This window comes from Prinia subflava, chromosome Z, assembly GCF_021018805.1.
Source record: "Prinia subflava isolate CZ2003 ecotype Zambia chromosome Z, Cam_Psub_1.2, whole genome shotgun sequence".
In the NCBI taxonomy this organism is placed as follows: domain Eukaryota; kingdom Metazoa; phylum Chordata; class Aves; order Passeriformes; family Cisticolidae; genus Prinia; species Prinia subflava.
This window is the reverse complement of record NC_086283.1, coordinates 103,166,464-103,194,118: the sequence shown is the minus strand read 5'-3', so window position 1 is coordinate 103,194,118 and position 27,655 is coordinate 103,166,464. Positions and strand designations below refer to the sequence as shown.

The 27,655-nt window shown below is 52.0% G+C and overlaps 1 protein-coding gene across 3 annotated transcripts; it reads right to left on the bottom strand.

Annotated features, from left to right (window-relative positions):
• Nucleotides 1-310: 310 nt before the first annotated feature.
• Nucleotides 311-26,988, bottom strand: SMAD4 (SMAD family member 4). Of its 3 annotated transcripts, none has more exons than XM_063423143.1 (12): nucleotides 26,731-26,988; nucleotides 18,179-18,544; nucleotides 17,067-17,241; nucleotides 16,629-16,658; nucleotides 14,942-15,157; nucleotides 13,204-13,299; nucleotides 12,969-13,079; nucleotides 11,516-11,566; nucleotides 9,592-9,775; nucleotides 8,736-8,904; nucleotides 7,526-7,664; nucleotides 311-4,879 (listed from the first exon to the last, which is right to left on the bottom strand). In XM_063423143.1, the coding sequence occupies exons 2-12, from the start codon at nucleotides 18,425-18,427 to the stop codon at nucleotides 4,668-4,670; spliced, it is 1,632 nt and encodes a 543-aa protein (XP_063279213.1). In that variant the 5' UTR covers nucleotides 18,428-18,544; nucleotides 26,731-26,988; the 3' UTR covers nucleotides 311-4,667. The 3 variants fall into 3 exon arrangements, with proteins under 3 accessions (XP_063279213.1, XP_063279212.1, XP_063279214.1); XM_063423142.1 differs by having other exon boundaries at nucleotides 13,204-13,323; nucleotides 26,731-26,987; XM_063423144.1 differs by lacking the exon at nucleotides 13,204-13,299 and having other exon boundaries at nucleotides 26,731-26,985.
• Nucleotides 26,989-27,655: the final 667 nt, after the last annotated feature.

The window sequence follows — 27,655 nt, the reverse complement described above, 5'->3', positions numbered from 1 at the left end:
TTCTGTAGACTCAGGAGGATGTTTTGGGGGAATGCCACCACGTGGGAAAGTCACGGCTCTCAGTCTGCCACCTCAGGGCCCCCCACCGGTGCCCCCCGTGCTGCCACAGCCGCCGGCGCAGCCCCGCACGGGGCAGGGCACTCACAGCCCCCGGGCCCCGCGCTGGGCACCGCGCTTGGCTTTGGGTCCGTGCTGGTCCCAGCACTGACCCCGGGCACGGCAGCCCCGGCCCTGAGCTCCCCCCGCAGCCCTGACCGCCCTCCAGAAATGGGGTAAAAGTCTCTGCTGAATGAAACAAAGGACGTGAGACTTGAATCTTTACCTTTTTTAATCAAAAACATACTTTGTTACAGAATTTCAGGAAAGTTAGCTACAGTATATTATCCACAAACTAGGTCTAATGAAAAACGTACAGGAAGCTACAAAGGAACTACTGGGAATTCTGTTGACCGCTTATCAAAAGGCAATGGCTGAAGAAAATAAATGCTTAACTAGGTTTCCCCGCCTGAAAAACCCTCTCAGGGTGAGTTTTGGGTTATGGGGACTTCACAGCTCTCAATCCGGCTGAATCACAACTTTGGGGTGCTTCCAAACCTCACCAAGAAGACAGGAAAATTTACTGGAGCAAGAAAGCACTAGCTGGTGTTGGTGCACAAGTCCTGCACATTTGGGAGTGACGCATCACTCCCAAGGTACGGCAACAGCCAACACAGCCCCAGCCCTCGGGCTCTGCTCTCACCAGGTGACACTGTGACAGCAAAGGCGTCCTCGGGGGCCACCGCAGCCCCACGGGCAGCAGCCCCGGGTCACACCCGTGGGACGATGTTCACAAAGCCACGATCGACGGGAGGGGTCCGGGGGCGGGTGGCACAGTGGGAGGAGATGTCCAGCACGCAGCTCCTGCCCGGTGGTGGAGCAGGGCTGCCCGGCAGTTCACTCCCCTGGGCAGGCCCCGGAGCTGCAGCGCTGCTGAGCCGGGGGAGCTCCGCTGGCGCCGGCAGCGGCCCCTCAGAGCCCTGCCCTAACAGCACCCGAGCAGCGAACAGCGAGTGACTGCACAGAGCAGGGGCTCGTGGCGTGGGCCTGAGCGGGGCAGGAGGCAGCGGCGAGGATTGCTGGCACCAATCTGAGCCCCTCAGGGCAGGGCCCCGTGCTGTGCCCGACTGGCTCGTTACAGAGCGGCGGGCAGCGTCCCAGCAGGGACACAGTGAGGCAGCCCTTCCTGAGGCGCCGATTCTCTGGGAGAGACCAAAGCCCTCTCCCAGGGAGTGAGCAGGGCAGGTGTGGCAGCAGGAGCCACCCCTGGGTGCTGGCGTGCGACAGAAGCCCCGTGGATCGTGGGCAGCAGGGGGAGGCCCTTCCCGAGCTGTGGGAGGCAGGGGGTCACAGGGTGAGCCCGGGCTCCAGGCTGCTGCTGCTGCCCCGCCTGCTGACCAGGGACACCACAGAGCAGCCAGGAACTCGCCAAGTGCCCCGCAGCGCCAGAGCTGTCACTGCAGTGTGTACCCGAGCTCTACAGGGCCCCAGCACCAGGGCCACAGAAAGGGTGGAAGGATGGTTATGCCTCTTTCCAGGGGATTCCTGCTGGAATCCAGCACTTCCCAACCATTCCAGTGGAAGGTTTCCTCTCCTGCACCTGGGATGAGTTCACCGTGAATGCCCTCCCTCTGCACACCAACTGGATGAAGCCATTTCACCTTCCCGTGCTGATCCCAGCTCGCCAGTGCATGGAGGGAAAGCACAGAGAGCTCCAGCACGAAGGGGCTCTGAGGGTGAGACCCCCAGGGCAAGAGCAGGGACAGGAGCAGCAGGGCGAGCAGGGTGCAAGCTGAATAAACCCTTGTTGGGTTACCTGAACGTGAGTGAATCAGGGCTGAGGAGACGATTCCGGCAGCCTTGACATCCCTGCCTGCAGCGCACACGGGGATCATCACAGCTGTCAAGGAGCTGCAGCTCTTTCTCAGCTCTCAGACATAAATGCAAGCCTGTCAAGAACTCAGTGTCTGCTGCTGAGCGGGTTCCAGCCCATTATGTGCTGCCTTTTATGCCTTGTCATAAAAGTACAAAAGTTAATTTAACAGTGTATTAAAAACTAAGAATAAGATTGTCTCATTTTTCTTTAACAGCTGCAAGTGCATCCTTTTGGGAACTGCTTGGTGGAAAAGATGAATGCCTTTTCAGCTTTTACTGCCTCTGACTTCTCCTGATGTACATACAGTGATTTCCTGTAATAAAATCATCAGATATTATTTTCTTCTGTTCTGAACATTTCAGCCCATCCATGTGCTCCACTGCAGGTGGAGACCTGCAAAGCATCTGCAAAAAAATCTTCCTTCACAACTGAATTCTTCCAGATTGTAACACAAGCAGGAACAGCAGCAGGCTGAACCAACCTTCCCCTATTTTGCCCAAGTTTGGCACAACCGAAACACCAGCGAGGGGTGTGGGTTTCCTGCGAGGCAGCCACAAAAGCCGAACAGCTTTGGAGCCAAAACCTGGCAGAAGAGCAAACACTGCTCTTCCCAAAGTAGAGGGGCTGAGAGGGAACAAAAGGTGGTCTCATTAAAAGCTAGCCTGAGGGAGGCAACAGGGAAAATAACAAAATTAATGAAAACAGGGGGAAATGGATCAATTTCTGGCCGTGGCTCTGGAGTCACCCCTGTCTCCTGCACCCCCAGCACAGAGCAGTGCTCCCGGCTGCTGCAGGAATTGCAGCGTGCACGAACAGCCCAGGCAGTGCCACAGCCCTCTGGGCTGCTGTAAGGCAGGGGCAGGGAGCCCTGGAGGCCCTCAGCAGGATTTCAGGATTTTCTGTGCAGCTGAGCACTGCAGCCGTGCTGCACGGAGCCGTGAGCTGAGCTGCAGCTCCGGCACACGCGCCACGGGAGGAGGAACTCCCGCGCCCTCCCCGCTCCCCGTTTGCCAAGAACAGGTATCCCCAGGACAGGCGTTCACCCAGGAGAAGCTGCACGTGTTCCCTGGCGAGTTTCACCCAACAGCAATCCCCACCATGGCTGGCTGCTGCTGCCCTCTCTGAGGGAAGGAACCCATGGTCTCAAGGTGCAGTTACACATCAGAAGCAAACTGAATTTTTATAAATAGGCGTTTCCATCTTTTTATTGGTGCTAGTAGTGATGCCTTCAGTTTTCTCTGCCCTGTATCCCAGCCCCTGCGCTGTCCAGGGTGCAGCTCTGAGCTCACACTCAGGCTCACTCAGCTCTGCACAGGGCAGGGACACAAAAACAAATCCTTTCCTGCTGCACACCAAGGAGGATGGGTACAAGTGTTCAGGCCCAAAAGCAAAAAAAAAAACAAAACAAAAAACCAAAACAAAAAAACGGTGGCTGAGGGGAGAAAAGAAGAAGGATGGGACTGCATCACCTGGAGCTCTAATTGGACAATTAACCCCAATATGCAAATGGACCAAAACTTATCAAAGTGTGAGACCTCATGGACCTTTGTCCATTTTGAGACCATTTTGGGTCCACCTTGGGTGTAGCCCTGGCCAGGCTGCTGTCCTGCCCAATACCTACTCAATAAACAGGTATTTATTGAAATCCTTTACTGCCCAGCTGTGCCAGTCTGTGTTCAGCATCAGCAGCTGGGGAGAGCAGACAGGGCATGTGTCCCACAGGCAGAGCTGTGCCTGCCCTGCTGCTGTGAGCTCTGTACAAAGCCATTGCCCGTTGATGTGGTCACCGATGGCAGAGGGCTAAAGTAACCAGGAGGTATAAAAACAGGTTTGCCATCTTGCCCTGAGTGGAAATGGTGAACAGGTACAAAAACCCAGTCCTAAATACAGATGGATTACCATACATACTTTCATGATATACGCAAGTAAAAAGAGTCATGCAAATTTATCCGCAATACATGCTAAGGGTTTTTTTTGAGTAAAATCATAGAAGTCAGTAGTAATTATGAAAATACGTTCCTGCCCTTAGGCACTCATTCAGTTTCAGTGGCAATGGTGCAGGCTGGGTATTTCACCCTTAAATCGAGTGCCAGCACTGAAAGTATCCGTTTCCTTTAGTGTTTTAAAACTCACGTGGCTACATAAATAAAACTCTAGGATGTCTTTTTTTTAATGACTAATGAAGTTTTTAATCAATGCCAACAACATATGTGTCATCCCCTCACATTTTTGGCAGCTGCTAGGCTTTAACCTGGAAAAATCGTAACATGATCATCAACAAAATAAAGAAGTCTTCCGTTAACTACTGTTCCCTAAACAGAATATCACAAATCAGTTGGAATTTTAAAGTCGCTACAAGGTAAATGTTTTTAACTACTAGAAGGAATTCTCAGATATAAATATATATATAATATATATTCTGCATACAAAAGGCTCCCGTGAGGCTGATCACCAAGATGCCATAATAGGGAAGGAGAGTTTCAAAGGGAACAAACCCAATACTGTGAAGTCTCTATAAAGCGTTTACCTTCCACTTTCGGCCCTGTGTTATGACTACTGAGTTCTGCAACAACTGAAATCCAAATCCTGCACGTTCAGATTCTTTCTGCTAAGAGCAAGGCGGCAAACACATTTTTAAAACCTGTTTTTAGGAGGTTAAGCAGAAGGAAAGTAAAATATATCTCCAGGTTATAAACAGAACCGTATTTTACAAGGCAGCCTCCTGCGGACAGCGGGGCCCCGGGCAGCGGCAGGGTCAGTCCAGGGGCTGCGGGTCGGCGATGGGCATGGTGTGCAGCACCTCGTCCAGCAGCTGCAGCGCGCGGTGCAGGTGGATCTCGATCCAGCACGGCGTCTCCTTGATGCTCTGCCGCGGGTAGTCGGGCCCCCAGCCCTTGACGAAGCTCATCCTCAGGATGCACAGGCGCCGCAGGTCGTCCACGCCGATGCCGGCCGCGGCCGACAGACCTGCACGGGGGCAGCAGAGCGGGGTCAGCGCCGCCCCTCGGGCCTGCCCCGCCAGCCAGGCCAGCCCCACGCCACGGCCCCCCGCACTCAGTGCACCCACCCTCTGCACTTCTGTCTCCGTTCCCACAGCGTGTGCCATCCTGAACGGGTGCCCAGACACAGAACTCTCCACAGCCAGAGCCATGGACTGGGTTTGGGCCAGAAGGACCTCGGAGCCCATCCAGTGCCACCCCTGCCATGGCAGGGACACCTCCCACTGTGCCAGGCTGCTCCAGCCCTGTCCAGCCTGGCCTTGGGCACTGCCAGGGATGCAGGGGCAGCCACAGCTGCTCTGGGCACCCTGTGCCAGGGCCTGCCCACCCTCCCAGCCAGCAATTGCTGCCCAATCTCCCACCCAGCCCTAAACAAAGCAGAAGGGATGAAACCCAAATGCTTTACATGATCCAAAGCATCATGTACATAAATTGCACTTAGGAAACGCAGTCACAAAATGCTTATTTATGCTGCATTTTCAGTGTGGGAACTCAGACTGGGCACCTGCAGGAAGCTGGGTTACAAACAACACCACTCCCAGCTGACAGAGCAGAAGTATAAAAACAGCTGGTAAATTCCAAATCACAAGTATGGCTAAGACAAAAAAGTGACAAACATTCCTCAAAATGCCTTCAAGAACTTGCAGGACTGCTGAAGAGAGCCACAGGGCAGCACAAGGAATTCCGTGGCACACACAAAGCAGCCTGAGTTATGTAAGCACTTACACCTCTAAAAGGACTTTGGAACAATGTCAAGAATCCAGAATTTAGGAACTAAGAAAACACCAGCCCAGAATAATAATAACAAAAAGGAGAGAAAAAAAAACCACCCTCAGCCTTCCTCAAGAACTTTAACAGTAGGTGTTCCAACACCTAGTCAAGAACTCTGTTGCCCAGTAATCCCTGTTGTTTGGAGCAATGTTTTTATGAGCTGAAATACAAATACATTTTCCAAGCTAGGGTCTGAGCAGCCAGAAATGCCTGTGTTTAAAGGGACAGGGTGATGTTATTTGACCTTGCACACAGAGGTTTCCCCTTGTGCTGCAGGACAAGGAGCAGCCGCTTCCACACGCAGCAGGAAACTGCGGGGCGAGCAGCAGCACACGGGATGGGAGCTGGGACAGGGGCAGGGACAGGGACACGCTGCAGGCACAGGGGCAGTGACAGGCACACACTGCAGGCACAGGGCAGTGACAGGGGCAGTGACAGGGACACACTGCAGGCACAGGGCAGTGACAGGCACACGCTGCAGGCACAGGGGCAGTGACAGGCACACACTGCAGGCACAGGGCAGTGACAGGGGCAGTGACAGGGACACGCTGCAGGCACAGGGGCAGTGACAGGCACACACTGCAGGCACAGGGCAGTGACAGGGACACACTGCAGGCACAGGGCAGTGACAGGGACACACTGCAGGCACAGGGCAGTGACAGGGACACGCTGCGGGTGCAGGGCAGTGACAGGCACACGCTGCAGGCACAGGGCAGTGACAGGGACACACTGTGGGCACAGGGCAGTGACAGGCACACACTGCAGGCACAGGGGCAGTGACAGGGACACGCTGCAGGCACAGGGCAGTGACAGGGACACGCTGCTGGCACAGGGCAGTGACAGGGACACACTGCAGGCACAGGGCAGTGACAGGGACACGCTGCGGGTGCAGGGGCAGTGACAGGCACACGCTGCAGGCACAGGGCAGTGACAGGGACACGCTGTGGGCACAGGGCAGTGACAGGGACACGCTGCAGGCACAGGGCAGTGACAGGGACACGCTGCGGGCGCAGGGCAGTGACAGGGACACGCTGCAGGCACAGGGCAGTGACAGGCACACACTGCAGGCACAGGGCAGTGACAGGCACACACTGCAGGCACAGGGCAGTGACAGGCACACGCTGCGGGCGCAGGGCAGTGACAGGGACACACTGCAGGCACAGGGGCAGTGACAGGGGCAGTGACAGGGACACACTGCAGGCACAGGGCAGTGACAGGGACACTCTGCAGGCACAGGGCAGTGACAGGCACACACTGCAGGCACAGGGGCAGTGACAGGGGCAGTGACAGGGACACGCTGCAGGCACAGGGCAGTGACAGGGACACGCTGCGGGTGCAGGGGCAGTGACAGGGACACGCTGCAGGCACAGGGCAGTGACAGGGACACGCTGCGGGTGCAGGGGCAGTGACAGGCACACGCTGCAGGCGCAGGGGCAGTGACAGGGACACACTGCAGGCACAGGGGCAGTGACAGGGACACACTGCAGGCACAGGGGCAGTGACAGGGACACGCTGCAGGCACAGGGGCAGTGACAGGACACTATGCAGGCACAGGGCAGTGACAGGGACACACTGCAGGCACAGGGGCAGTGACAGGACACTATGCAGGCACAGGGCAGTGACAGGGACACACTGCAGGCACAGGGGCAGTGACAGGACACTATGCAGGCACAGGGCAGTGACAGGGACACGCTGCAGGCACAGGGCAGTGACAGGGACACGCTGCAGGCAGAGAGCAGTGACAGGGACATGCTGCGGGCGCAGGGGCAGTGACAGGGACACGCTGCAGGCACAGGTCAGTGACAGGGACACGCTGCGGGCGCAGGGGCCGTGCTGTACTCACTGATGGCCGGCGCGATGCCCCCCACGGAGCCCGGCCCCGGGATGTTGCCGGCCACGGCGGCGGCCTGCGCGGCGGCGGCGGCCTGCGCGGTGGCCGCCTGCTGCTGCATCTGGCGGTGGCACTGGCGCAGGTCGAACACCTGCCAACACGACACACAGGGGGTCACGCCTGCCCACGCCACCCCGCCCAGCCCTCACGCGCCCTGGGCAGCCTCACACCCACCTGAGAACAGCAAACCCTCTCCCCTGGTTACTTTCTATCAGTTTAGTTATGAATCCACCAAAGCGGATTCATAGATTCCTCTCACGATGTCAGCACTGCTGGCAATACCAAAACCTGCCCAAAGCTGCACTTTGCGTATGTCACAGTCGGAAGGGTGCTACAGGCAGATTAAATCCCTGCTTCTTTGCTAAATCCCAGGATTTCAAGAAAAATAGGCATATAAATTAAAAAAGCCCTTTATCTCACTGACATCTGATTCCTATCTGAAAGGAATACCAATAATTGACAGGTCCTGAGGCTGAAGGTTTCAGGCTGGTGGCACTTTGTACCTTTGTGATCACTAAACACTATTTGCCACTAGCATATGCACAGAACTCTATTTCCATATGAGAAAGCTCATGCACAGAGCTCGTGGGGTTTCTTTCCCTTCACTGCACAACTGCCTGCAGAACTGATGGTTAAAAAACCAAACCGAACTGTGAACTTCAAGGAGTTAAACACAAGATTGGTTTTTTGTGAGTGTGGCTTGTCTTGCCTAAGTTCACAGTCTGTCAGAGGCATATCCAAGTAAGAATCTCCTCACAATTATTTGTTTCCATGCAACTTTCTCTGATCTCTGGATCACTTCATGATCGCAACACTTTAACACATGCCCTAAACTTCTGGTGCGTTTATTTTCACTTTCACAGCTCTTTTTTTTTTCAGAGAAAAACAGATAATGTAGTCTAAAAATTGTAGCTGCACTTGATTTAAACCTGTCAGGCTAAAAATACAAGGAAAACTGCTACCAACATTGTTTGCGATGAAGTATAAAGTTTGCTCTCATAGCACCCAGATGACACCTCTCAGTTTAGGTGTCACCTTGAAGTGAGCAGGGTTTCTGAAAGCCAGGTTGTGTTCATTTCAGTTCCCCACGGCCTCGCTCACATTTGTGCCACAGAGCACGCAGGGTTTCCCCGCGGGAGCAGGGACAATCCAGCAGACCCACCTTGATGTATGCACTGGGGTAGATCTTGTGCACGGCGTCCCCCGGGGCGCGGCCCGCCTCCCTGTCCAGGTAGTAGCTCTGCACGAACACGGCGTGGTCGCTCAGGCAGCGCACCCACACGTCGCCCTCGCCCTTGCACTCCAGCTGCACGCCCTTGCCTATGTGCAACCTGCGCAGGGGACAGAGCTGTCACTGGGGCTGTCACTGGGGCTCAGCAGGCACCGACCCACGGCACGCAGCACCACTGACACCTGAGCCCCAACACCACCACACTCACTGGCAGCGCAGAGCAGGGACACCAAACACACCTGGCTCTGTTTGCAACCCCACAAATACTTTTTTACAGAGAACACCTACAAAGCCACATTTTATTTGTTTGTTTGGCCACCTAATGCTTTGATTGTCACAGCATGACACTTCTGGAGACATGGAATCATTTCCTTCCATCTCCTTTCAAAGAGGAGGGAAAAAAAAAAGCTGCAGGACTGCTTCAGTTCTGTGTGCTTCCACTTCAAAGGCCATCACAGGCACGGTGAGAAGGAATGAGAACCCAAAGCTCTCTGTCAGCCCTCCCCTGCTCCTTTGACAAATCTGTGCACTGCAGCCGTCCTCACATCCCCCTGTGGTGTGGAGAGCTGACACTCAGCCTGCATACACAAGGGCACGAGTTGCTAACTGTACCCCCGAGGCACAGCCCCTGAGAGCAGAGAACAGCGACTGCTAGAGCAGGGCTCAGCTCTGAACACCACAGGAGCGCCCACAAAGACACACTGGGGGCAATTCAAGCATACAGCCCCGACAGGACAGCTCCAAAGGGAGGAAACATGCTGAGCAGTAAACGCCAGGCCGGGGGTACCTCGCTCTCTCGATGGCTTCTGTTCTGTGCACGTTGGACAGCTGGCCCAGGCAGAACCGGTCTCCTCCAGAGGGATCCACGTACCCATCCACGGTGACAATGGGGCAGCTGGAAGGGACCTTAAACGTCTCCCCGACCTGCACGTCCATCTCAAAGTAGGCGATGGAGCACCAGTACTCTGGAGCTGCACAACAGACACAATTAACCTACTGAAAGGCACAAAAACGCCGTGGAACCACTGCAGACAATCCACTGGCGACTGCAATTGTCATGCAAAGAGTGCACACTCACAGACACTGTTCTGATAGACAAAGGCATGTCTGCTAGCCCAGAGAAACACTACATGCTAACCAAACACGGGCTCGTCAAACCTCGGCACACAGCAGTGCCTGAGGTTTTTGTCCTTCAGATCTTACAAGTCCGTGTGTAGTTTATCATTCCAGGTGGATTTTATAAGCCATCTGCACTCCTGCAATCCACGGCTGCAGCTTTAGCACACAGAGGTAATCCATGTATGCCTGAGCATGGCTGGGCTGGCACAAACCAGCTCTGACCCCCATCTGGCTGCAGGTATCAGGGCAATCCCTTCCGAGGTGAGGGCAGGTCTCTCCACCCTCCCTGGAGCTGGGAAGCAGCACACGGGGGAAGGAACATCGAAGATCTCACACCAGCCTTGTCTGTGCACAGCGTCAGGGACAGGACAGAACAAGGGGGTATGAACAGAGGGAGCAGAACAAAATGGTGTGTTCTGAAAGCAAAGAGCTGCCTTCTAACCTTTCCTGTGTATTTGAAAAACTGGCTACAAAGGAAAGATGGCTACTGCAGCAACTGCCTTGTGAGGGAAGGAGACTCTGACTGTCCCCAGAGCATTCCACTGAAAGCCAAACACCCACGCAAGCAGTGAAAGCTGACCAAGCACACCAGGTGATTCCGGACACGAGTGTCAGTAATTCCACCTGGGAGCAGCTGGCCTGTCAAACTCCCAGTTGCTGTGTGCTACAGTTTCTGTGTCTGGACACCTCACAACCCAAAGCTGCCATAAGCTCCAGCCACTGTGGGCTCTGGGGAGCTCAGCACCTTTGCTGACTGCAAGGATCCACTTCCACAGGAGGGGAGCACAGCTGGGCCCTGCTTGTTGGGGAGCACTGAACAAACCACACGATCACAGAGCAGTCTGGGTTAGAGGGGACCTTAGGGCTCCTCCAGTCCCAAACCCTGCCAAGGACAGGCACACTTTCCACTCTCCTAGGGTGCTTCAACGTGGCCTTGGACACTCCCAAGGCTGGAGCAGCCACACCTGCTCTGGCAATGAGGACTCAAAGGATGAAGTCAGTAGTGTAAAAGAGATAGTGAACAATGTGAAACACAATTTAGCTACAGTTCAGTTCATCCAGCAGTTATCAACATTCCATTCCTGGCTCTGCTGTACTAACTGGACAAAATCCAAACGACTTTAACTTTTTGCCTCTTCAAATATGTAGCTCCCCCTCAGTTAAACGAAAAGTATCATCTTGCACCTGCAGCAGAGAGAGCTCCTACAGCAAGAGGCAACACCCCTGAACTGCCACCTCAAGGGAGGCTCCTGGGAAGCCTCTGTGAAGCTCTGGAGAGGAACTCCAGCACTAAAATGCAGGAAGGACAGTGCCTTCCCTTCTGCCCATGCTGGCTGACTGCTGGGCTATGGGTCCTGGAGGGGTTTGGCACGGCCCCAGACACCTCCCAGGCACACACCAGAACAGGGCTGCTTCCAGGGCTGCAGGGCTTGACTGGGGTACCTGAATTACACTCAGGTCACAGCTTACATCCCTGTTCTGAAAGAGATACCCTAATTAAAACAGGATCTATCATAATAAGGCCCCTCTCCTTCTCACAGTATCAGCACACATCGCTCACAATACTGCACTTCATGTTGGGTTTTACTCACCAGGATGATTTGATATCGGAGGCTGGAATGCGAGTTCATTGTGAACTGGCCCTTGAAAAGAAAACATGCAGTGTGTTTCACATGAACAAAACCGAGGTTTTCTCCCCTAAATTGCTTTCCTATGATACCACCCCTCATTGGCTCCATCAATCACAGAACAAGCTGTCCAGCATGCTGTGGACTCCATCATGACAGACAACCACTCAAGATGGAAAGAAGTGCCAGAGAACATATTCTCTAAAGGAAAATAAACTGCACACAATCCTGGAATCAGATTATTCTGTTCCCTCTAGGAACTGGGTCCCCTGGGGGCAGTAGGGAACAGGGAGGAAAGGCTCAAACATAGTACTGCATTGTAAGTAACAGCAGCTTTTGCAACAAGATGTCAGGGCCTCGGGAGGTGTCAAAACGGGGCTCCAACAAGTGAGAAACGGCAGCAGCCAAGAAAAGCTCAGTGTGGCATCACCAGCCAGTCACAAATATTAATTCTGGAGAGACACACGCACTGAAAAACATTTATAGCCTATCCACAGCACCACTAGTGCTTCTGACATCCTGCTACTCCTGACAAATAACACGATGAATGAAGTGGGATCCTCACAGAATAAAGGAATGAATCTTAATAACTGTGTCTGCGCCACAGTTTTATTGACAGAGACAGGCTGAAAAGACTCTCTAAGGTAAATTTACAAAATATGTTCCCCTCCACTAACAACACCTGCTGCATACACGTGATCTATATTACAATATGTATTCTGTCCTGTAATATAAAATATATATTATATATTCTAATACAGGGAACATTCTAATAAAAACTGTATTAGAGAATAAAGAGCTGTTCTCACTTTTTGCCACAAAATTTGGAAATCTTTCATTTCAGTGGGAGTTTTTTTATCTGCTACAGTCCTGTAATGCATTTCCTGTGCTAGACCCCTACAACAGACGCTGGACTGCTTTTTTCCCCCCATTCCATCTCCTGTACCTTACAATAATAGTTTGTTGTCATATTTCATGGATGAAAAGTATTTTCAAGTCTGTGTGCTAATGCACCCATGAAATGACAATACTTTACTGCACAAGGTTTCACTAAGTTCTTTAAAACTGGCAGGTGTGCACAGACACGCCTTCCAAAGCTTAGCTTGACCTCCGAACCTCCAAAAACCAAAACCAGGCAAGAATTTGCAAGGTTTGGAAGAATAAAATATCCGACCTGTGGATCAGCTTCCTTCTTTTGCACGAGAAACGCTCGGTGCAAGGGAATGCTGAGCCCAGGCTGCCCAGGTGTGGAGGAGAGGGAACGGACTCTGTGCAGTTGAGTGTGTGACACGAGGTTTGTGTCCCTGCAGCTGCTGCCGCAGCAGCGGAGCGCGGCTGGGCGCCCATGCAGCAGGGCTGCAGGGGCAGCTCCCCGCAGGAGGGCAGGAGGGAGGGAGGGAGGAGGGAGGGTGCTCACAGTAGTGTCCGGGGTGCATGGGCGGGTGGTGCTGCAGGTGGCCGTTCTGGTGGTGCGGGATGGTGGGCGTGTAGGCGGCCGTCCGGCTCCCCGTCCAGCTGGTGGTACTGTCTGCAAAGACAAAGCCAGCCCGCTGCCCACCCGCGCCTCCCGCCGCTCCCTGCTATCCTCCACTGCTCCTGGGCATTTGGAAACCGGGCTGAGGAAGCTGAGAGGCGCAGACGTGAATACTCACTGTGGTGGTAAGTGGCTGGCTGAGCTGTGAACCCATTCTGCTGAGTTCCTGGCTGGGGCCCTGAAGCAATCTGTAAGAGTCCATCACTATGGCTACCTGTCAATATACTGGGAGGTTGACCTGGTAAAAGAACACACTACCTATTCATGAACGTTCCAAAATGGTGATTAAGAAGAGCTCAGCACTACTGGGTAGGAAAATACATCCCGCTAAGGGCACTGCAATACACAGTTCCCACAGGTTTGGTTTCAGTACTTTTTTTTTTTCCACCCGCCAGGAAACTTGAGGCAAAATGCCCTGCATCAGGTAATTCTGACTCTGACACCCCTAACACTTCAGGAGCAGGAGTATGCAGAGAACTCTGTTCATTACCCCATCTTTGATGTGGTCACATCTCATTTTTCAGCATGAAAGGGAAGAAGAGGAGATGTCACAGCTTTCACTGGATAACACGGCTGGAATAGGTTTAGTGTGAGTCTAAACAGGCCAACACCAGGCCCAGTGAGTTGCTTGTTTTCTCCATGTTTTAACTACTGTTCCTAAGGAGGACACTCACATTTATGTTCCTCCAAAACATTCTGAGCAGTATTTCATTTTTATAAACACTGCTTCAATAAAGCTGCATACAACTGGACTCAGAAATCCCCTGCATTTTTTTCCCTCTGAAATAAATATTTCAAGAATTATCTAAGATTAAAACTACAGATATTTCAGAACAGATTAACAGAATTTAACAGCAAAAGGCTTCAGTTCAGGCATTAACACTAAAATTATCAACACCTACACAATTACACTTGCACTCTCAAACTGGTGTGGCTAGCAGAATTTAACACATTGAGAACTTGCAATAAAACATAAAAATGAGCTTTTTTTCACGTCCACTTGCCTCCAACGATTATGGCACTGATGAGAAAAGGTTACTGACTACAAAGATACTGACTTTGTGATGCAAAGGCAGTGCAATTCACTACCCATACCCTTTTTATCCCTGCTGGAGACAAATAAAGACATAGTGCTGTCACAAACACCAGTAGTTTTAGCCAAGAAGTCATCAGCTAAAATTAAAGAGCATTATCAAAACACCATGTCGCCACAATTCAAATCTGGTAAGGAAATCAGCAACGTTCACACATCTTTTATGTGAAACCTCTCCAAACGTGGTGGAGGGGATGGGCTGCAGGACGCTCTGAGTGCTTTGCTGTCCTCCTGCACTGAAGGGTGGCCCTGGTGCTGGGACACCAAACCTTCCACTTACACCAGGCACACAGAAGAATAACAAAAACCTCAAGGCACCATTCCAACACACTTACAAAGATATTAACTGGGGCTGTCATTCTGGTGGCACAGTGAACCACTATAAAAACAGTGGAGTTAGAACTGGAAGGCTAAAGAATTCCCTAAAGATCTCTTGATACCGCCACCTTACAGCAGATACATTTGTTGTTCTGCTTGCTGTTGCAACAAAACAACAAAACCCTTTGATGTCTGTGGCAATCATCAAATAATAGCCACAATGCTCTGTTAGAGGTGAACTGTAACATTCTGACGCTGAGTCTTTGGCACAGACAGAGCGGTGCTGCAGCACCAGTGCCAGTGACACCAAGGGGTGAGCAGGACAGGGCACTGCACTGCTGCTCCAGTTAACTCCTGCCGTTCATTCCCAGGAGACGGCCTGGATCCCTGTCACCCCGGTGCCTGCCCCGCCCTGGCAGACACCGGCGCAGCCCCATGACCTTACTTGTGGAGGCCACGGGAATGTTGGGGAAGTTGGTGGTGCTGGTGGTGCTGGCCTCGGCGGGCGCCAGCATGGCCGGGGCGCTGTAGGGCTCCGAGGACGCGCGGTTGCTGGGCGGGTGCTGGATGGTCTGCACCGAGTGGCCCTCGGCCGACGACAGCGACGGCTGCCCCTCGTAGTCGTGCACGTACTCGTCCTTCACCAGCATGCTGGAGGGGGCTGCGGGGACAGCGGGGGACAGCACGGGTCACGCTGTGCCGCGGGCCAGCCCTGCCGAGCCGCGCACACACCGCTCCCCTGAGCGCACGCACGGCTCGGCAGCACCGGGCTCGCAGGGCTGTGCAAAGCACACAGCTGCTTGCTTTGCCTGATGCTCCTGAACGGGCAGCTCAGCCCCACGGCAGCAGGCTTCAACAGCGCCTGGCTCCCCAGCCCACCACGGGACACAGAGCTAACACAAGGAAAACACGGTTTTTTCAAGCAGCTGGGTGTATGTTAAGGCAGCAGCTTACAACTTGTGGAATACAAACAGGCACACACACAGAGCTGCCATGAAATATACAAATTTGTGAACGTGGCACATAAACTTCATGCGTCCCTGGAGCAACCTTAAGCAACTCCCACTCAAACTGACTAGAAAATCAAATTCACATTCAAAGACCACAGGAAGCCACTCCACGTTCAGCAGTGCAGTCAGTAATTCAGACTATTGCACACGCAGCGCTGGGGAATTACCACTGCCACTACAGCAATTCACTTCTATATATGCTATTAACTCCTACATCCCATTACCTCCTGTGCTCGTTTTTAAAGAAGACTAAAGTATGTTAAAACCTGTTTCCTGTTGCAAGACCAGGAGCAGGACAAGGGAACGCTTATGATGTATTTATAATTCAGCTGCTGGCTAATAATGAAATAATTTCATTAAATAGTGGAAAATCAGCTTCGAATCTGTACAGAAGGACCATTTTTCAGAAGACACAGGTAACGATGCAAATTAGCAGAGATGAGCACATGGGTTAAAGCTCAGCAAGTTAAGTTTGCTGGGATGTTTGGTGGGGTTTGTTCTAGTTCATTTCTGCTTGGACACTTCTAATAGTGCACCACTAAAATCACTGCACCACACAAATTTCTTTCTCCACAAATTTTGTCTGTGAGGAGAATAAAACAAGTTTTGAAATAAAGTAGTTACCAGCTGTACAATCTCAGATTTCTGAATATTATCATTATTATAATCCTGTTGAGATTTCATGTGCAATTTCTCTCAGGCTTCAGAGAAAGCGAGAATATCAGACTCCTTTATCCAACTGCAGAATTAATTACGGAATTTCTATTCTTCTCCTCTTATCCTGCCCATTAAATCACATTTAGCATTCCCAATCCAATTAATTAGCATATCATACAGGTGCATGCAGATTTGGGTGCCTTTTCTTATTAACCAGCAGCACTCAGGATTTTCAGTTCCCTGTTGGGTTTCACAGGTGGGAAGCCACGAAAACAGGATGTAGCTGCAGGCTTGGCTGGAGCCTCTGCCCAAGGAATTTATCAGTACTGGCCTCTGACATGGCACCCAGCTGGTTTTTGGAAGGCAGAGGGACACAAGCATCTTTCCTTCCCTCAGCGAGGCAGAGGGATGAGCTGTGCCTGCCCCGAGGGCTCAGAAACAGAAACAGCAAACACAGCTACTCACCCGAGCTCTGTAGTGTCAGTCCCGAGAGATCTTTAAAGAGAAGACAGAGAAAAGGGGGTGCAGAGGAATGTATTCAGAGATCTTAAAACACGTTTAAACATTTATCAGCCTTTAAAAATTAGCACTGCTGGCTCTACTTGTTAGATCCCTTCCATCACAAGACAAGCCTCTCTGCTAAGTTACTCCTAGGATGCACAACTACTGCAAGAACTGTGTGCAAACCCAACAGAAATGTTTAAACAAAAGCTACAACTTCTCCTTCACATCTGGAACAAAGGTTAAAGAATAATTGCACTAAGAAAGGTAAAAGCATATAAGGGTAATTTATAATCAGATCATTAAAAGTTAATGTTTCCAACCCAGGCCTGCCTTTTCTACGCCCAGAAACGTTCCACATTCCATCCCCACTGCTGCACTTCAATTCAGGGGTGTACTTACCGATGCCAGGCGATACTACACGCTCATAATGGTAAGGATTTACACAGACACTGTCACATTTCAAGTCAAAAGCATACTGACAATATTTAACATGCTTGAGTTCATTTTTATGAAGATCAGGCCACCTCCAAAGACGGGCGTAAATCACATGAGGGAATCCCTTGCGGCCAGCCACCTAAAAAGTCAGACACAAGAGCTGATTGGGAAAGTAGCTCGGTGTTGCATTTCACACAGCCAGAGGCAGAAAGGGAGGGGGACAAACAGCACTACACCCTCTCTCCATCATCAAAATACATATTAAAAAAAAGAAAGGAAAGGTGGTGTACGGTTTGTGTATGGTTCACCCAAGTTCTGTGCCCAACAGAAACAAGTTTCTGTTAGGGGTTTGCCACAGTTAAGTCAATGCTGTGATTCTGGAGTAAAAAATACTGGATACAAAATGGCAGAGGCAGAACTTGTGCTTGAGGTACTAGGTATGGTCACCTTCCCCACCATGGATGTGAAGGAGCTTTGCCCCAAAAGAATAGTGGGTGAGAGAGGTGCTGAGCTACACTGTCAGGAGTTTACAAGCAGAAGAATGCCAATCCTTTATAAAGAAGAAAACAAAAATTTAAAAAATGCTTCTAGGGTAGACAGAAAGCTAGCCAGCAAATGACATGTGTCCTGGAACAAGGAAATTGCAACCCAAGCTATACAGGTACTGAGTACTGATGCTATAAGGCTAACATAAACCCCCAGTGCACACTCCTTGGAGCACCTTCTTAGAATAGGTCTGTCTTTATACTTCTGAGCAACACAAAGCTAACAAAAGCTCGTAGTGAAAATACCAGGAGAAACAGCTGAATTTGTTACATGACTCTGGTTTTTACTGCCTCACACATACTCAGTTAGAATGGCTGATCCAATGCCTTTCTGCTCCTTTTGGAAAAAAAGACCCAAACAAAAAGCTTGTGCAGCAGTCCAGAGCTCCAGCCATCAAACGTGCCTACCAGCAGGGGTGAGGGCAGATGCAAGAGAAGAGCTACTCCTCCTCAAAACTTTAGAGTCCTGTGTCACTCACTTCTGCCCCAGCTTCACTAGGAGGACAACATCTGATTTCCCCTTGTACTAACCTGAAGCCTCCCATCCAGTGTTCTCTGTATTGTAACACACTTGCTAGGATGAGCTCCGTTTGTGGTTATAGCTGTAATCAAAGAATCCAATTCATCTTTTTTCTCCTTTAGCTTTTTAACTAAACTTTCAATTGCGCGTTTTGCGAAAGTTTCGCTCTCTCCCCCTTGTCGATGGCACATCAAGCTGTGAACAATGCTCAGACAAGCATCATTACTTGTTGGTGTGTTAGTAATAGACATATTGTCCATTTGTCACAGCTTTTTCTTTCAGATCAAATGTCAGTTTGGGGGGCTGTTATGATTTTCAAGCTGATGAGCAAGAGATGATCCAAGTTAAGTGTTAGATGTACTGTCTCTTGGTAAAACCTAGGAGGAAAAAATATCTACATTAGAATTGTTTTTAACAAATTGCAGATCATGTTTCTAAGGCGGTCTGTGGCTTTTTTTCATATTTTATTTTCAAGCTAAGTGCAGGATATTAAAAGCACGTCAGAAAACTGCATTGCTTGTCCCATGATAGCTCAAACATGCCTAAGGGGCTGCCTGCACAGTTTCAGATGTAAGACTTATTCCTTCCCTAGTAACAATATTTAAATAAAGGTTACAGTTTATACGCATGTACACCTAGTATGTGTATACAGAAAGGCAGGGACCCCTAAATGAATCAGGAAAAGGAGAACAAGGACAATGATTTCCTATGTTTTCTACTGGCAGGATGAAACCGAGTGAGAATACTGACTGGGAATCCAGGGGCGCTGATTTGAACAAACCCTGAGCAGTGAGGAAGCATGAGTGCACACCAGAATCACCTTCATCTTTTCTCAACACCCCTGCCCCACAGTTCAGCTGTGTCCTCACCTCACATTCACTCTTATGTCTCTTTGCCAACCAGAAAGGCAAAAAATCATACCTGGCCATCCTCCTAATGCACATTTGCATAAACCAGTGTCACGTGTATCTTTAGATATGAAAACCCCAGCATTTGTCTGCTCTGGATCAAGACAAACCAACCAGAGGCACACAGAAGAAGCCCTTCCCACTTGTCTTCCACAGAGAAGGAGCCTGGTGCTGCCAAAAAGCCGCTCTGGCTCTGCAGGTGACTCTGGCTTCATGTAATCACCAACTCAGGCATTTCCAGGGGGTCTGACTTCCTTAAAACACTGGCAACAAATACACAGAAGTGATTTTACCGCGTTTTCTAGGTAAGCTTAAAACACAAGCCTGTCTGAAAACTACTGCATCAGTCTCAACCATGTAAATAAAATATATCTGATTTCAAAAGTTCAGGGAAAAACAAGCCTGTCACTTTATCTGAGGAGGAACACATCCAGTCACAGACCTGTTACTGCACTGGAATTTTCCATGTTATTAGAGGCACTGAAGTAGCAGCTATTTATTGGAAACAAATGTGTTGCACGAAAATAAGAGTGGGATGTTAATTTAGAAAGTTATGGCATCACACAGTGTGAACACATGGCTTCCCTCCTTGTAAAATGAACACTATTGGACAAATCAAGCACAATTTTAAAAGGAAAAAGCCTCTTCCTTATTTGATAGTTTCTGCAGTTTAAACTAGAATACATCACGCTTTGGTATACTTGAAAAGACACATGGTGCAAATCCTTCCCCCTCCCTCCCATATTCAAACCTTTTCTTCTTTTGTAAGGATGCTTCTGCACTTAATTTTTCCCAAAGGATAACAATTACCTCTAAATTTGAGTAGGATCACGGATTTTACCTAGCTATTAAAATTTCTCCCTCTGTGCTGGGATTTTTTTTGGTGCTTCAATTCAATAAGCCCCTTTCAAAAGTCAAGCTTAACCTGCCAGTCATTCTCTATGGCAACCCACACTAATCTGTAAAAGCCTGCCAGCTAAAACAGAATAGAACATCATTTTCCTTAAATACAGAACACCATCCCAGATAGATATGCATAACTAATGACAAATAAATGCCCCGATAAAGCTATTAGCTAAAGGAGCTTTAAATAAAGAGATGATTAAAATTAGACACGCAGCTTTATCTCCTACAACCCTTAAACCATGAATGAGAATTTTGTTTGCTGACTTTCAGAAGGTTCAGATCAAGCAAATAAGACCTTATTTAAGTGGAGTGATCCTCAGAAACGTTGAGTCACCCCTCAGCTGCCACCGTGCTCAGTGGGAATTTCAGACTGCTCAGCACTTCTGAGAGCCGGGCCACTTGTCGAGGGCTTTGTGTGCTGCTGTGGTGTGACCACGGGGCAGCTCAGGAGGCCCTCCACAGGAGCTGTGCCAGTCCCAGAGCCCTGCACAGAGGGGTGAGGGCAGTGGGCATCAGTGCTGGCAAACACTGTGACACATTTCTTCAGAAGCACCAGTGTGTTTGGCAGGCAAGAAAACTTCTCACACTCTACAGATTTAGTTTCTCGCAAAATAGCTCGTAGAGGAGCCCATCTTTAGCTCAGTCACACACTGGAGAGGTGCCTCAGCAGCTCCTTACTACTGTCTGCAGAGACACTTCTCTGTGTGCTCCTTCCATTCCCTGCGTGCACACAGAAAAGGGAACAGCTAATGTAAAACACTGACAAGAGTTTAACAAAGTTATACAGAAGTATCTGATTATGCTCAGACTCAACGGTTTTAAAGGTCTTTTCCAGCCTTCACAAGTCTATGACTCCATGCTACATAAAGTACTTCGTTTCATTAACTAAGAAACAATGAGTGAGTCACAAAACAGGCAAACAACAACCAGCATTCCAGGTAACCTAAGCATCAGAACAAGCGCCTCCGAAGGGGAGGTGAATCTGAACGAGAGAGGAAGTTTGGGTTGCCAGGTGATCAGAACTGCCTTTGAGGATGTGCAGCACGCTTCCCTCTCAGAGAGCCGATAGCCAGCTGCCGAGGCACGCTGCTCCTCCCTGCGACAGACACACACCTGAGCAAACGCCGCTCCTCCTGCGCACACACGGCTGCCTCGCCGAGGGAGCTGTGCCTCCACAGCCCACACAGTAATGCCAAACACAGGCAGCTGTCTAAAACTGAAAACAGCGCCAGTGCCACACGCCTCACCTCAGCCCGCAGTGATCCTGCCAGGAGTGGTTACCTGAGCAATACAGAGAGAGTCCAAGCAGGCGAGCTTCTCCCCGGCACGCTGCCTCGCCGAGCTGAAATCAAACACGGCCCGACTTACCTAGGTGGGAGAGGGAGCCCCACTGAGCTGCCAGGCGACCGCCCGCCCTCCACTTATACTTGTCTTAGGGGGCAGGAATGCAAAACAAGCCCCACACTGACCCAGACTGCCCCACTGTTTGTGGATCAGCTGGGACACGCTCTCTCCAAACAGTGATTATCTTACTGGTGTGACCAGATAACAGAGACAAGGTTTCACACTCAGCATCCTCTGCACCAGCCCCTGGAGGGCATTCCCTTCTGGGGATGCAAGGTGTTCCTGATAAACCAGAGAACACCAGGCGATGTACAGAAAGCAGATGAAGGGATAAACAACACATTTATGGAACAGAAATTTAACATTTCACCTTGTGCGCCAGTATCTCCTCAGCTGCACCAGCGAGACAGCATTATAAGCTAGCACAGCCCAAAGAACAAGAGCTTTTAGGTGCCAAAAAGCACGGGTAACAGAAACACAGCTTCCAAACATTTGCAGCAACTCTTCAGGCAGCAAATTAAGTATTTAAGAGATAGGATCACTTGGACAGCCTCGCTTGAGGCCCTCGAGTTGGGAGACACATTTCAGTTTGACATTCTTGTACAAAACAACAGGCAGGCACACATACACAGAGCCTGGAGAAGGTACAAGGGTGTTAGAAACAAAAAATCTTTCAGATTTTCATGTCTAGGAAAAGAAACTCACGTGGCTTTCACTTCCTTGCCTTTATGGAAGTGTTACCACAGCTGTGCAGAACCACCCCTGCCGCAAAAAGGGCAGGGGCTGCTAAAAATCCCCAAGACCTTACAAAACCCCAGTCAAAGTGCTCCAGTCATTCAGTCCCACAAATTTTTTAACTTAGCTGAAAAATCCCTTTGTCCAAACAATTGCCATTTGCAATACTGAGATCTGGTTGAGATTCGCTCTGAAGTTACAAATCCAGATCCTTAAAAAACACTCACATCCTTTCTTACACATTCACAGGAACCTTAAAGGAATACTTTTCCCACTCAGAAGTGGTTCATCTTTCCCCTTGCCTCCCATAAAAGCCACACTTGGCAATTTGGGGAGAACCATCAACCCCAAGCCAGAGAGAGCCAGCCAAAGTGGGCGGTGAGGGATGGAGCTGGGATCAGGGACACAAGCCAGAGGAACATGATCCAGGCAATCAGCAGCTCCCCAGCCCGGGCACTGACACCGTGCACAGCCCCGCTCCTCTACAGGGGGGTCCAGGCCAGTGGCAGCTGCGCAGGGATCGGGTTCACCAAGAAACTCAGTCTAAAAATGTGGCAGCACAAATGCCACTGGATAATTGCTTTAAGGTACAGGCAGGAGGCCAACGCTCCCTCCATGTTTCATTCCTTCGCTTCCTACAGCAAACTAGGGATTTCCCAAACGTGAGAGCACTTGTGAGACTTTCCTGTTTAGAGGGAAATTATGGGACAAGTAGTGTGACCAGGAGGGATCATGTAACACTTTGTTCACAAGAGCTAAGATGCTAAATACTGTGTTTATGAAAATAAAACAAAGAAAAGTTAAAATATATAGCATAGCCTTGGCACAACTGGAAAAATAGTCCCTGCGGTGCCAGGGGTGCAGTGGCCCTCTGGAAAGGTTTGCTGGAGAGAGGGAAGCGGTGCTGCAGAGAGGCTCCAGGTGCACAGAGGGTGCTGCAGGCACAGAGGTGCTGGGGGAAGGCTGAGGAGCACAGGGGGAATGCTGTGCACACACACCAGGGCGCAGAACCCAACACGGATTCGTGCACAAGGAGCCCGAGTGCGCCCTTGTGATGGAAATCCAACCAGTCTGTGAAGGTACAGCCAAAGAAAAAAGGGTTCTACACATGCTACTGTGGCACGCCTGGGGCTCAGGAAGTCTCTGAGCAGCAGGGCACAGAGAACTGCCATGTTTTTGCACAAACTGCTCAGAGGACAGCCCAGTGTCACCTGAGAGCATCTGAAATGAGCACCAGCACAGCATCCCGTGGGTGCTGTCCACCTGCCCCGCTCCATTTCACACAACACAGGTTTCCAGCAGCAGCTTGCCAAGATGCTCTCTGACACAAGGTGAACTCACAGCCCAAGTGTTTTCAGCCGCAGTAAATCCGTGTAAGGGCTGGTGTCACACTGGGGAATGTGACAAATGTGACACAGGTCTGTGTGTCCCACAGCACTCCCCAGGTACAACACTGCACTTCTGCCCATGCCACAAACTGGCACAGCTCGGGCATTATCCAGCAGCACCCACTGTGAGGGGCCTGAGCCACTCGGGCATCTGCAGGCACAACATCCCTCACCACGAGCCACAGCTGGACCAAATATTACTGCTAAGATCTCCGAAATAAAACAACTGCCCAGACAAAGGAAATAAAGTCGTGTATATTGTAACAAAGTGACAAAGACAGACTGCAGCCAGCAGTGGTGCCACATGATGCCAGAGGGGAGGATGCAGGGGCTGTAACTCTGGGCAGTCACGTTCCGGGGTGAGCACAGAAATGAAGTAATGGAAAACACACCTGAAAGAACAGAACTGTCTTTCCAAGTTGTAACCATGAAGGCAATTTATGGGGAAAATATATCTAAGAAAAAACAAGAATTGCCTGCTTAGAACTGCCACTGATGCTCTGGGAGAGCGACTCATGAGTAACAGCCATCCCAGACAGATTTCCAGCACTTTGATACCAGGCAGTAACACGACACTAATGAACTGGCTAATGAGAATAGTGTGCAAACTGACAACTTGCTGGAACATTTCACACCCATAAAGGACGAGAAAGGTCCTGCATCAGCTGCTGCCTCCAAAATTAGACAAATGCAAAGATGTCAGGAAAGCAGAGTATACGTTTGATGGCTCCTAACCACCAAAACTTTACTACAGAGTTCTGCTGTTTAATGATGCAAGGGCAGAAGTTTTATGATAAACACGACAGAGGAAAATCCGTAAACCAATACAACAAAAAGCAGCTCGTGATTTGACGAAGATATGAATAAGTGATTAAACTGCAGACACTTTCCAGCACATTAGACTACTATCTACCTGCCTGATGGGTAAACAGCAGCAAAATGTTTGTAGACAGGAGAACAATTAGCAGTAAAGAGCACGGGGAGGAGCACTGAGAAGGCACCACGCTCCCACTGCTCTGTGCAGCAAGAGCTAACATTCCCCAGAACACTATTTTTGTGTGTGCATCTCAGTATCAATTCTCCTCATCTCACTGGCAGCAGCCACCGAAATTTAAGACACATGGCAGCATAAAAGGAGCCGGAGAAGAGCTTGAAGAAAACTCTTGGGTGGCAACAGTTTTGTCTTGACATGACTCCACATTTGGTGGGCCGGAGCAGCCGTTTCCCCGTGGGAGAGGCTGCTGTGGGGCGGCAGCCCAGGAGCAGCTCTGAGCAAGCAGGTTTGCTCCTCCAGCTCCCACCTGTGCACCCAGCCCTGTGCAGACGCACGTCCCCAGCGCCCCGGAATGATGGGGCAGGGGAGCAGAGCTCTCTGCTGCTGCGTGGGTGACGGGGTCTCACTCCTGCTCCAGAACTAACCACATCCACACCCCCACCCTCCCCCGGAGCGCCCAGGGGAGAGCCAACCCTGCTGTAACAGCGTGACTGTACACACGAGTTTTAAACCCCAGAAAGGTTAATTTCACACATTTATCTCCTCTGATTTTTATTTTTTGAGAAAGCACACAGCTGAAAAGCAACTCCTCCTTTCAGTAGAGGCCTCTGTGTGGTCAGAGCATGAACATATGAACTCCTCTGCCACCCAGAGCCACACACCTCAGCCCCAGGGGCTGCCCCGGTGTCCACCCAGCACGGGGGTGAGCGGGAGATGAAAACCTGGGAGAGGCCACCCTCAGAGAGCAGAGGTGATGGAATTCCTCCTCGTGGAATGACAGAGCAAACCCGACCCCGGAGGATCCTGCAAGACCCCATCCTCCTGGGGAGGCTCCTGTCACCCGGGGAGTTGTCAGGAGCTCACACAGGAGGGAGGGCTGGTGGCTGCAGCGAGCAGAATCAGGGACAGTGGAGCCCTGCCTGCACAGCAGTGCTGTGATTTCGATACCCCGGCAAGAGCTGTGCTAGATAACATCTGCTCTTTAGAGTGATCTGCACAGGGATAGTGTTCTCTGAGTTTGTTAGAGCTTAACCAAAAAATCACCTCTGGGCACAGCAAGCACAGAAAATTCCAGCCCCGACCAAAAGTACAAGTTTTCAGGAGGTTAACATCACAGAGAAACAGAGCCCTGAAATCCCTGCAGGACCTTAACAGCAGCTCCTCGCCAGGACCTGCTCTCAGCACCTTTGTTCTCACCAAATCAGTCGATTCCTCTCAAAGCTCACATCCCCATTGTGCCAGCCCAGCCTGAATGCATTATGTAAAGAGCTATCTACTTAAAAACGGAATTCTAATCAGCGTGAAGCACTCGGTGCTTCTCCCTGGGCCCCAGCTCCTTGAAATAAAGTTCCTGAATCAATATTAAACATGCGTGCTTATGCAACAAGCAAATCCAGAGAGGCTCATGAATGCAGAGTGGGAAGAGGCTCCGTGCAGTCACAGTTGTAAGGGAGGGCCAGCAGGACAGGCTGTCCCCTCCCCGGTGTCGCCGGGGCAGGGGACAGGGGCCGTGCTCCGTTCCGGGGCAGGACAGGACAGGAGCCGCACAGCCCGGCAGGGGACAGGGAGCCCTGACCCGCCCGGGGGCAGAGGCAGCGCTCCGCACTGAGAGGAGCTGGGGAGAGAGACCACGGTCCTGTGGGAGCCTGCAGCTCCGGGCTCGAACAGCACACCCGGCCGCGGCTGGAGTGCCCCGCGAATAAACCACCCCGCAGGCGTGCCGGAGCCGCTGCCAGCTGCACGGGTCACCTCCCCCAGGCTCACACCCGCAGGGCACAGCGAAGGGGGATAATCTGTATTTAAACACCCCTTTGTGCACCCCCGCCCCTGGAAACCCGCTAACAGCGCCCTTCTCTGTGTCCCAGAGAGGGCGGCAGATGCCACAGCACTCAAGAGCCCCCACAAAACCACTGGGGGGCTTTTCCAGCGTGCGGGACGGAGTGAGGACAGCGGGCAAATGTTTGGTCGGGGGCAGGACGGCTGCCCAGCGTTTAAAACGTAAGACTAAAAAGTTTGGTACTGGGGGGGGGGGGGGGGCGGGTGTGTTTTTTTTTTTTCTCGCCGAGGAAATGGGAAGGGGACAGGAGGGAGGTGGGCATGAGACCGGGGGCAGGGGGTCCGTAAAGGAGGGGAGGTGGGGAGGGAGCCCGGGAATGAGGGGAAGGGAGCGGGGGAGGAGCCCGGGAAGGTGGGGAACTGACCGGGGAAGCGGCCGGGAAGGGGCGGGGAAGGAGCCCGCGAGGGGACCCCAGCACGGCGGGCGGGCGGGAGCCGGGAGCGGATGTTACCTGGGCCGCGGTCCGGGCGCGGCCCGAGGCCGCCGTGAGGGGCGGCGGCGGGGGAAGGCCCGGGCCTCCGCCCCCTCCCCTCCGCGCGGCGGGGCGGGGCGGGGCGGCGCTCGCAGGGGCCGGGGGCAGCGGCCGCCCGCTGCCGGCCGCCCCCGCCGCCTCCTGCCCGCGGTGGCCGCGGCCGCGCCGCTCGCGGTTTGTTTGTTGTCGCTGTCGCTGTCGCGGCCGCCGCCGACACGTCCGGGCCGCCGCCGCCGCCGCGCATGCGCCACATCCGGGTCCCGCGGCGCCTGCGCGGCGCGGAGAGGGGCGCGGGCGGGCGCGTTGTGTTTATGGTTGGCGGGCAGCGCTCCAGCGGGCGCGTTGTGTTTATGGTTGGCGGGCAGCGCTCCAGCGGGCGCGGGGCGCGGCCGGTGCCCGGCGCAGATGCGAACGCGCGGCGGCCACGGGCGGATCACGGGACCGTGGGGCGGGACAGCCCCGCGGGACCGGGCACCGGGATGGGCCCGTCCCCACCGTGTCGGCAGCCCGCAGCTCTGAGTGCCACGTCCAGGCGTTCCTCGGACACCTCAAGGGACGGGGAATGCAAACCTCCCTGTGCAGTTCCAATTCCTGAGCACCCTTTCCATGGGGAAATTCCTCCTCGTGTCCAACCTGAGCCTCCCCTGTCCCAGCCTGGGGCCGTTCCCTCTCCTCCTGTCCCTGTCCCTGTTCCCAGAGCCCCCCCGGCTGTCCCCTCCTGTCAGGAGCTGTGCAGAGCCACAAGGTCCCCCCTGAGCCTCCTTTTCTCCAGGCTGAGCCCCTTTCCAGCTCCCTCAGCCTCTTCTGGGGCTCCAGCCCCTTCCCAGCTCCGTTCCTGCCCTGGACACGCTCCAGCCCCTTCCTAGCCCCATTCCTGCCCTGGACACCCTCGGTGCCCATTCTG